A 10016-nucleotide genomic window follows, 5' to 3' on the forward strand; every position below is an offset into this window, starting at 1 on the left:
GTGCCTATCGAAGCTGAAGAGAGAGCACAAGAGGCGCATATCACTACAAGAACCAAGTAGCAATACCAGTACATTTGAACTGCAGAGTAAAACGAAAATTGGAACATCAAATGTTCATGGCATGTCATTCTCTATGGTGACCACTGATTCTGAGGAAAGACGTGGCATTCTTAAGTTTGCCAATGTTGTGCTTTTAGCGAAGAAATGCAACCAACGTAAAGTAGTGGGTTCAAAGAAAAATATATTTTTTTCCCCCAGCAATAAGCAAGCTCAAAAACAATCCATACTTCAGTGATGTCATAACAAAGGTCTAATAAATCAAACCGAGGCACAGACAAGTCTATAGGTCTAACAGCCTTTCATTGGTGAGTGCTCTAACTTTAAACTGCTATGTTCACACATCGCTACTAGCTTCTCGTTCAATGAGTTAAGTAAGTTAATTGAATGTCTATGTGTTCCAGCAAAGTGAGCAGGCGAGGAGAGTACAAGTGAGGCGACTTAGGCAGATTCAGAGCTAACAACATTTAAACATTGAGTGAGGCGAGTAAGCGAGTAACCAATTGGAATGCAGAGTTCGGATAACTGACAGTGCTTCTCGCTTTTTCATTGTCAGCTAAACCCGCGGGAGCGTTCCACGAGTGAGTGGCGAGTAGGCGAGTGAGCGAGAAGCGAGTAATGTATGTGAATGTAGCTTAACCTTCATAGAGGTTGGAAAAAGATGATAGTGACAGTAGTACCTGTATGGGGGCGCTGTCCAGGGGGTTAGCGGAGGAGATGGAGATGAGGTCGGCAGTGTAGGCAAACTCACTGGCAGGAAGCTGCAGATCCTTGCACACTGACAGCTGAAAAACACATAAGATCCATGTCAAAGACAGATCAAAATAATAAAGCATGTCAACATGAAACCCAGACCAACTTACAAAGATGAACTTTAGCCAAAGATTGTATAGATCTGTGCAGTGTTTATAGTGTGATGATGGAAAGTTTTAACTCTTAGGGCCTAGAATTTGTCTATTTCAAATCAAGTGTATGGTACACACAATCTTGACATTGAAGCGGACTTTGACATTTAAATAAGCAGTTTGTTGCCCACAATTTATTCTGCTATGAATCGCATAATAATTAAATCAATACATGTTCCCCAAACCTATAGTTAGAGTCTATCCATATTCTCCAAAAACAATATGCACGTAGTAGTGTTTTAAAATAAAGCATTCTACTGCTCCTCTCCTATGGAGGAAAATCATGCCAAGCCATCATGTTATGTGGGATTAGGGATGCAAACGATTAATCGAGTTTAATCGATTCATGCGTTAATCGATAAAGGAACATTCATCGCAATTAATCGCCAACTGACAAGAGACCCAGGTGAAATGGGCATCTGAAGACCGTGTGGGAAGAGGGGTGTGAATAGAGGAGGAGGGGTGGATGCAGCATTTGTATGTGTGTTTTGCCTATTTGTGTCTATCTGTGTTCATATCCTGTTTTTTACTCTATGAGACCAAAGGCAATTTTCATGCTGGCATTACAATGAAGTATAATAATCTAATCTAATCTAAATCACCTTTGGATTAAGGAATTTTAATAGAATTCCTTTAAATGTAGTATTTTATCTCACTTTTACATTTAAATGTTTAGATTTAGTAGTTTCTTTTCTAGAAACATTGAGATTTCGGGGGGGAAACGCCGCTTATCAATTAATCGTAAGTCGATCGATAAGGCTATCAACTAATGATTAATGAATTAATCGATAATTTGCATCCCTATGTGGGATTCTATCTATCCTGAAAGGGGGTGATGGGTGTCCACAATTACAGGGTGGAGTATTCACTACAGTGGCAGTGGTCCTTCTGGGAGGTCAGTGGCAGTTCGTCAACCTACCTTAGCGACAGCAGTTTGGCAAATCTTCCAGATAACTAGTCTCTCTCCACACACCATCCAGGCCCAGCCAGTCTCCTCAATCTTCACAGAAATCTGATCATCCGCTGGGAGGCAAACACACACACACACACACACACACACACACACACACACACACACACACACACACATGGGCAGTCATGGGTGAGCGGTTAGGGCGTCAGACTTGCATCCCAGAGGTTGCTGGTTCGACTACCGACCCGCCAGGTTGGTGGGGGGGGGTAATCAACCAGTGCTCTCCCCCATCCTCCTCCATGACTGAGGTACCCTGAGCATGGTACCGTCCCACCGCACTGCTCCCCATGGGGCGCCACTGAGGGCTGCCCCCTTGCACGGGTGAGGCATAAATGCAATTTCGTTGTGTGCAGTGTGCAGTGTTCACTTGTGTGCTGTGGAGTGCTGTGTCACAATGACAATGGGAGTTGGAGTTTCCCAATGGGCTTTCGCTTTCACACACACACACACACACACACACACACACACACACACACACACACACACACACACACACACACACACACACACACACACACACACACACACACACACACACACACACACACACACACACACACACACACACACACAGCTTAGAATGATTTGCTCAAGGGCCGTAGACAGAGGATCAGTAAGTGCTCACTCGCAAAACAGTTAACAGCTTCACACAGACATGTTCCGAGAATGTTAAACATTACTTGCTTAGTCTAAATACTTATATGTGTGTGATTGAACAAGCTTAACGATTATTTAAAACGACAGCAGAAATAAATAAGATAATGCTTTATTGTCTCTGCAAGAGAGACAATTTGCTTGGACATGAGAGTGTGATATGCACCAAAAACAGCAGAGTAGACAGACAGGTGAAACACGTGTATAAGTTACTACTAAACATGGAAACATGTAACATATACTGACAGCTGACTAACTGACAGTTAGTAAAGAACAAATAAATATTACATATAACAAAAAAAAGACAAAAAGAGGACTCCGCCTCCTACCACCCACACACACACACACACACACACACCGTAAGACCTACTATTTAATAACTTAATTGACCAAGGGACCATTGAAAATTTGATCCTGTTTGTGTTAGAATTTGAGAGTCTGTATCTTCTTCCTGAGGGGAGTGAGTCATATTCACAGTTCAAAACATGCTCGTCATCCTGAAAGATTTTCATACACTGCCTCCTCACTGCTTCATCAAATAAAGCTTGCAATGATGTAGGAGGGGGCATGCCCATTATCTTCCCAGCTCTCTTCATGAGGGTTTGCAGTTCATTTTTCAATTTAACAGTTAGGTTCCCAAACCATATAATGATGGCATATCTAATGATGGACGCAATAGAAGCCCTATAAAAGGCCATCATTATCTCCTTCTCAATGCCAAACACTCTCAACCTTCTCAAAAAGTGGAGACGTTGGTTGATTCGTGCACTTAGAGAATCAACATGCTGTCCCCATTTTAACTGGGAGTCAAACACAACCCCCAAATATTTATATGTGGAGACCTGCTCCACTACCTCCCCATTCAGAGTCACCACCTCATGGTTACCTATGGACCTGGGGTCAAAGATGATTTCCGTAGTTTTACTCATGTTTAAAATCAGAATATTGGATTCGCACCACAACACAGCCCTGTCTATCTCAGATTGATATACAGAGGCATCCGAGTCTCTTGCCAGTAGGCTAAGGATGACCATGTCATCTGAAAATTTGATTATATGATTGTTTGTGTGGTGGTTTCTGCATTCGTTAGTGTATAGCAGGGGTCCCCAAACTAAGGCCCGGGGCCGGATACAGCCCGCCAGTCCCCTTTGACCGGCCCTCCACCTCTCTGCATCTCACCATTTGAACTGGCCCAAAGAAGCAATCCTCACAGAAAAAAAAACATAAAATATATTTATCATAGGCCTTCCTACAGTTTAATTTTCACTAACTTAGTGTGAATCACCAGAAGTTTCTTGCTTTGATAGTTTCTCATCTCACTGTAATATAAACAGGCCTACCATTTCTATTGTATCACTCCTAAACTGTCAATCACCATATATTTCTAACCTTTCCTTGCTATTTTCACATGGTTTTTGGAAATTAAAAGGAATACATGTGGTATTTCAAATTGAAAAACATGTGAAGTACTTACTCACTACTTATGCAAATCACTTGTAATGATGAGATATTGTGCTAGAAATTGTGAATGAAGGTAATGGCGTGTAATGGCGATTGCCGTGTCAGAAATTATGGCTATAACAGGCAGTGGCCTAGTATACAGCCCACATAATTGATCCCGGCCCCTGATCACAGTCAGGAACGATAATGTGGCCCCCAGAGAAAAAAGTTTGGGGACCCCTGGTGTATAGTGTGAATAATAACGGAGAACTCACGCAACCTTGTGGAACTCCAGTGTTAATTGTCAGTGTGTCAGAAAGTGTGAGTTTATCCTAACCTGTTGTGATCAGTAAGAAAAGCATTGTACCATGTTATCATTAGAGGGTTAACCTGCATTTCTTGTAACTTGTCTATCAGAATGTGAGGCACAATTGTGTTGAACGCTGAACTAAAATGAATAGGAGCCTGGCATATGCCTGGGTATTTTCAAGGTGCTTTATAAGGTGTGTTGTAGTACACAAAGTGTCAGCAGTACCCCTTCTATCACTACAGTATAAGCGAACTGATAAGGGTCAAGATCATGTTGTACTTGTTCTTAGCACACCCAATATTATGCGCTCAAAGGACTTCATAACCACTGACGTCAGTGCAACAGGTCTAAACTCATTGTTCTCCCGTGGGCATGGCTTCTTGTGCGGGAATAATTATTGCCCTTTTCCAACTTGTGGGAATAGTGTGTGTTTTACTAGAGAGCTGAAACACAGGACCCAAGCTGGTGCCAGCTCTTGAGCAAAGTCATGCAGTATTAGTGGGGAAATGCCATCAGGCCCACTTGAATTCTTTGTGTGCAAGGCCCTAAATGCCTTGACAACAGTGGGGATAAGAAAACCATAACAGAGCTAGCTAGACACAAGACGCCGCTGAGTTAACTAATGGCACAGTGTGTCAAAATCAAATTTATAATACCAAAAGTAGTTGCAATGGCCGAAGATGTCCAAAAGAAGATACATTCGCTAAAAGCTTACGTTCTGCCATGGTAAGTGCCTCCATGACTTTGACAGGTAGCGAGGAACCAAATGTCTGCACATCGAAGTTGACCGCCTCGACTGGTCCATGGGTCGGTATCCGCGAGGGAGTTGATCTGTAAAAAAGAGAGACATATATACAGTTGCAATACTACTGCAGATTAAGAAATCCCATTTGGTTAGAGGGTGGAATCCATTACTAACTGTCAGCTTAAAACCACTTTACCTTGCTTGCAGCGATGCTCTTCGAGGGGAAAACAGAAGCCCGGCAGGAGTGCTTAGACTTTTTCGACCTCCTGTTCTGGCTTGTCTACGGCCAGACCCAGGAGTGCCACGGGGCGAAAACATGCCGTGATGGTGTTTAGTTGTGTCTTGTCGAAATTAAAATAAATATATCTCCAATGAAGTCCAATTTCCCCACCACCTGCTATCGTGAATGAAAAATAGTCGCGCTCAAAGCTCAAACCGGCGCATAATATCGACGTCATTTCCGTGCCGCGGAAAAACACGGAAGTGTTGTTGAGATGAAGCTGAAATTCGTGTGCAGTCAATGGGCTGGAGAGCAATGATTTTGTATTTTGCGATACTGTTTGTAGCACTGTACCTGGTTTTTACAAGCTTGATAAGTCGTCGATACAACAGTACACACTTGGTATCACGTATTGAACTGTTGTCCAACTCTTCTCAACATGCCAGTTGTGCTTGGGATGCAAAAGAAACGTGTCTTCCATCCGATGCACCGCGCGCACTGTTGGTCACTGCACATCCAGATGATGAGTGCATGTTTTTCGCACCTTCGATAATACTGCTGCGGAGGCAAGGCATCTCTGTGCATTTGCTATGCTTGTCGTCTGGTGATTATTATAACCAGGGTGCCCTGCGCAAAAAGGAACTCTTGGACAGCGCGGCCGTGTTGGGGATACCCGCTTCACAGGTGTCTCTCATCGACCACCAACAGCTGAAGGATGACCCAAAGGCAGAATGGAGCGTCGCGTTGACCTCATCCATCATCCTGAAGCACATCCAGAGGCATTCCATCAGCCTCGTGCTGTCATTCGATGGGAGCGGTGTGAGTGGCCATGCGAATCACATTGCCCTTTACAAGGCCCTCAGTCACCTGGTTGGCACTGGGCAGATACCAGACAGCTGTCATGTCCTGGCCCTGAACTCCATCAGCGTCTTTAGGAAGTACCTCTCCAACATGGACCTGTATATCAGTCGGCTGTTTCGCTCTGACCTCTTGTGCACAATTGGATCTAAGGAGTACAACCAAGCCAAGCGAGCCATGTATTGCCACCGTAGCCAACTGGTGTGGTTTCGCCACCTGTACATATTCTTCTCTCGCTACATGTACATCAACACGTACAAGTCCATCCTCGCCGAAAAAAGGGACTTTAAAATATATTAGTTTTGAAGGTCTCCGTTTTACACGTCCAAAGAATGTATCGCTTAAACCTGTGGGTTATGTCATACACTAGTGTCCTCACCACTTCGTTTGTATGTTGTGATCATACAAACTAGTGTTAAACATGCAGTTGGACTCCAATTGGATATTTAAGACAAATGTATGGTCATTATTGGACTATTTCACGGTTTTACCATTTTCCAAGGGCTGCTACTGTTGTGTTTTTTTCTTTTTCTTGATGGTTATGGGTTGTAGATGTTCCAACCTTCAATATGTGCCAAATGGAAGCCTATGTTTTATTGAGCATCCAAGTGTTCCTTGGTTCGATTCTGAATCATGTGTTCAATGGTTCTAATGGTTATGGTTATTTTGGGTCACTTATTCTTGAATTCAACACTCAATGTGTTAAATAGCAGCCTTGAACAGAGATTAAGTGTAAATCGTTTTGTACTGTTCATCCATGCGTTGCAGATTAGACCCTGCTGCCTAAATCCTTTACACAGCGCTGCTGATGAAAGTCTGGCTGGAATGTAAAGTGTGACGTTTAGACCATGTATTCTCAAACTGTTTCAGGCCGAAGACCACTTTGTCCCCCCAAAAAATGTTCAGGGACCACCTGTCAACTGAATTGACAGCTTATGGGTGCTATTTCGACACGGCTCATTTTGATGCAGATCACTTACTTTTTACTCACATTTACAAGCCTGTCTTGTTGTGGTGAAAATATGACTTTAGCTATGTTAAGCTTTGTAATAATGTTACAAATATAGCGTACTGCTAGCTTGTCTTCGAAAAGTAGAAATACCCTCATGGACCACCTGAGCTCTGTCATGGACCACCAGTGGTCCCCGTACCACACTTTGAGAATCACTGGTTTAGACCAATGATTTGGTCTGGAGAACTATAGAATTCTAAATGGGACCAGATCCAAGTTCTTCCATTTGTAGGTCAATTAGAAAATTGGGGGTTAATGTGAAAGTCCTTAATGGCTACCAAAAACTGATTTATAAACTGAATTGAATTGTTTACAAATGATTTCCAATTGTTGAGTAAGCTATGTGTACCTATTTTATTAGTAACAAAGCACTGATTTTGATGTTTTTAGGCACTAGAATGTTTGAATTTTTGTTGCGATAATTAATATTATCTGCTTTTTCAATCATGAAGTGCTTTTGTTTTGTTTTGACTGGCTGTCTACTTCCCTGTGACAACTACCTCAAATGTCACTTGGGTTCATTTCACATATTTGGAAGATAGGCCTACGTACTGTAGTTTTGGGTGAATGTTTTTCTTGATGCACTATTATGAAGCAATGGAATAAATTAAGACAAATTTAATCAATTCATTCATCCTTTCAGTCATTTGTGATTCTCGGTTCAGTCGCATCTTATTGTGTAAAAAAGAATAACAGAATTATAACAGGATAACTTATTCAATCAGTCTTGTGTCTACCTTTTGTTTACAGTAGTGTTTCTCAACGTGGGTTCTACAGCCCCAGCGGGCTGTTGGGGAGCTCTTGGGGGGTGTTGAAAAAGATACAGCTGAGAGGGGGCAGTGCTTAGTTGCCATTGGGGGGCATTAGTCTATTTTGTTTTTTAATACTAGGGGGGTGTTGTTAGGCTTGTGATGAGGTCATGGGGGTATTATTCAAAAAAGGCTGAGAAGCACTTGGTTTATTTATTATCCGGAATCTCAAGAGGTGGCTGCCTAATAAGGTTTAGCAGCCTACTTAGACGCCTACACTGTGAGATCTAAAATGTTAGAGATCTGTGAATAAACCTACTGACTTAGTACCTGAGCGAAGTACAGTACTTTGGAGATGAGGAGCGTTAGCAGTGCTATAGACTTTCCGCATCACATGGTCCTGGCAACACATTGGTGGAGTGTTGGATAAAATGTCGTCAGATAGCGCCATCCAAGGGGAAAATGGTGTAGGGCCTACCACAGTGTCAGGCAACAACTAGCTGCTGGGCTTGTTAAATTCAAATTAGAGATGCACCGGATCCTGATTTTTAGGATCCTGCCGGATACCGGATCCACTGCTTAAGATCCTGCCGGATCCGGAACCGGATACCAGATCCTACGAAAGGGTTGAAACACATAGCCTACTCGCACACGTGGGCCCTTTTTATTACGTTGGCTCATTGGCTTACTGCCTGCACTGGCCGCTTCCAAAGTTCTTTCACTCCATGCAGCAATAGGGGTTGTGATAGACTGACTGAAAAACCTAGGCTAGAGATGCACCAGATCCTGATTTTTAGGTAACTGCCGGATACCGGATCCACTGCTTACGTGTAAGATCCTGCTGGATCCGGATCCTGTGAAAAACCCTATTATCATGCCGGATCCGTTACCGGGTCTTAGATCCTGTGCATCTTAAATTCAATTATTTAAAATAAAAAGAAGGGGGGGGCACACAAACAGTCCAAGGTTTAGAGCCTGATTTAGCCAACAGGTGTGATGCTTAGTGTGAGATACAAAATAATGGAACCATTTCTCAATCATTACCAGGACCACTGACAGCAATTTCAATGGCCTGGGACAAAGTCCTCTGAAAGGCCCCACCACAAACCATGTTATGAGGACCCAATTCTGCCTCCCCTCTCCCTGTGCCTGGGACAACTGACCCAACCAGTGGGGGTTCTACCTATTTGGGGGCCCTAGGCAAAGCATTATAGACACATGTTGAATTATTTCTACTGGCATTTACCATGGTGAGGCTGACTGTTGGGGGGTAGGGTGGCCAGACATCCATCTTTAGGACAGACCGTCCATCTTTTCAGTGCCTTGTCCGGCGTCCGGCACAGCATGAATTTGGACGCCTACTTGATTGATTAAATAGCATGAAATTGCATATAAGACACATTTTTGGGGGATGGAGGACCCCCAGACCCACCATCCAAAAATATGTCCTGCTTTTTGCTGTCACAGGGATGGTCACCCTAGTTGGGGGGGCCATACAGAGGGTAGTTTTGGTGGGGCCCTATTGCCCAGTCTGCCTATTGGTAAATCCGTCTCTGCTTGCCACCCCCTGTCAGCTTCCCTGACCATTTCCACCAACTGTTATTACTCTAAAGCCCCCTCGTGATTACTGCTGCTCTCTTGCAAAAGTTGATCATTTGACCGTGGTCTGCCCAGCTTGATTTGTTTGTCTGGTTTGGATGGTGGCCACCTAAAAGAAAGTACTGGAACTATTTGAACTTGTCTTGGCATGTACTACAAACTCTTATGTCATTTTTGGTGACAATGTCAGGATTTGCATAGCTGTGACCGAGCCTCTCTCCACAAACATTTGCATGAAATATCACTGCCTGCCCTCACCTCAAATGACCCGGATCTGCCACCACCGCAGCCTACTTGTGTTCTTCAAAGTAGGGGCCAGGGACCCCTGGGGGAGGCGTGAGTCAGTGGGGGGTGGGGGGGGGCATGGCAAGTTGGCAGGGAAAGTATAGCAAAACAAAATAAATACGCTAACAGAACGAATAACTTAAATAAAGCAAAATCTCAACCAAAATAGTATAAACAAAATTCGTTAGGAGCTGCATTACTATAATCTG

General features: G+C 43.4%; 2 protein-coding genes across 2 annotated transcripts in view; one reads left to right on the top strand and one right to left on the bottom strand.

Moving 5' to 3' along the window:
• The window catches only part of nup133 (nucleoporin 133), a 52474-nt gene extending 46960 nt beyond the window's left edge, over window positions 1-5514 (bottom strand). Inside the window, exons 1-4 of the mRNA XM_063202876.1 lie at window positions 5281-5514; window positions 5055-5170; window positions 1882-1985; window positions 738-842 (exon numbers count right to left, since the gene is read on the bottom strand). Of these exons, the coding sequence (XP_063058946.1) occupies window positions 738-842; window positions 1882-1985; window positions 5055-5170; window positions 5281-5402 (447 nt within the window). The 5' untranslated portion in view covers window positions 5403-5514. The remainder of the gene's footprint in view (window positions 1-737; window positions 843-1881; window positions 1986-5054; window positions 5171-5280) is intronic.
• A 4-nt stretch (window positions 5515-5518) lies between these two features.
• pigl (phosphatidylinositol glycan anchor biosynthesis, class L) lies at window positions 5519-7804 on the top strand. Its single transcript, XM_063202865.1, has one exon. It carries the CDS (start codon window positions 5605-5607, stop codon window positions 6460-6462), a length of 858 nt encoding a protein of 285 aa, XP_063058935.1. The 5' UTR covers window positions 5519-5604; the 3' UTR covers window positions 6463-7804.
• The last annotated feature ends 2212 nt before the right edge of the window (window positions 7805-10016 follow it).

Source organism: Engraulis encrasicolus, chromosome 1 (genome assembly GCF_034702125.1).
Source record: "Engraulis encrasicolus isolate BLACKSEA-1 chromosome 1, IST_EnEncr_1.0, whole genome shotgun sequence".
In the NCBI taxonomy this organism is placed as follows: Eukaryota; Metazoa; Chordata; class Actinopteri; order Clupeiformes; family Engraulidae; genus Engraulis; species Engraulis encrasicolus.

Coding starts and splice junctions, on each gene's coding strand:
- pigl (XM_063202865.1), top strand. CDS start 5,605: ATGGGCTGGAGAGCAATGATTTTGTATTTTGCGATACTGTTTGTAGCA.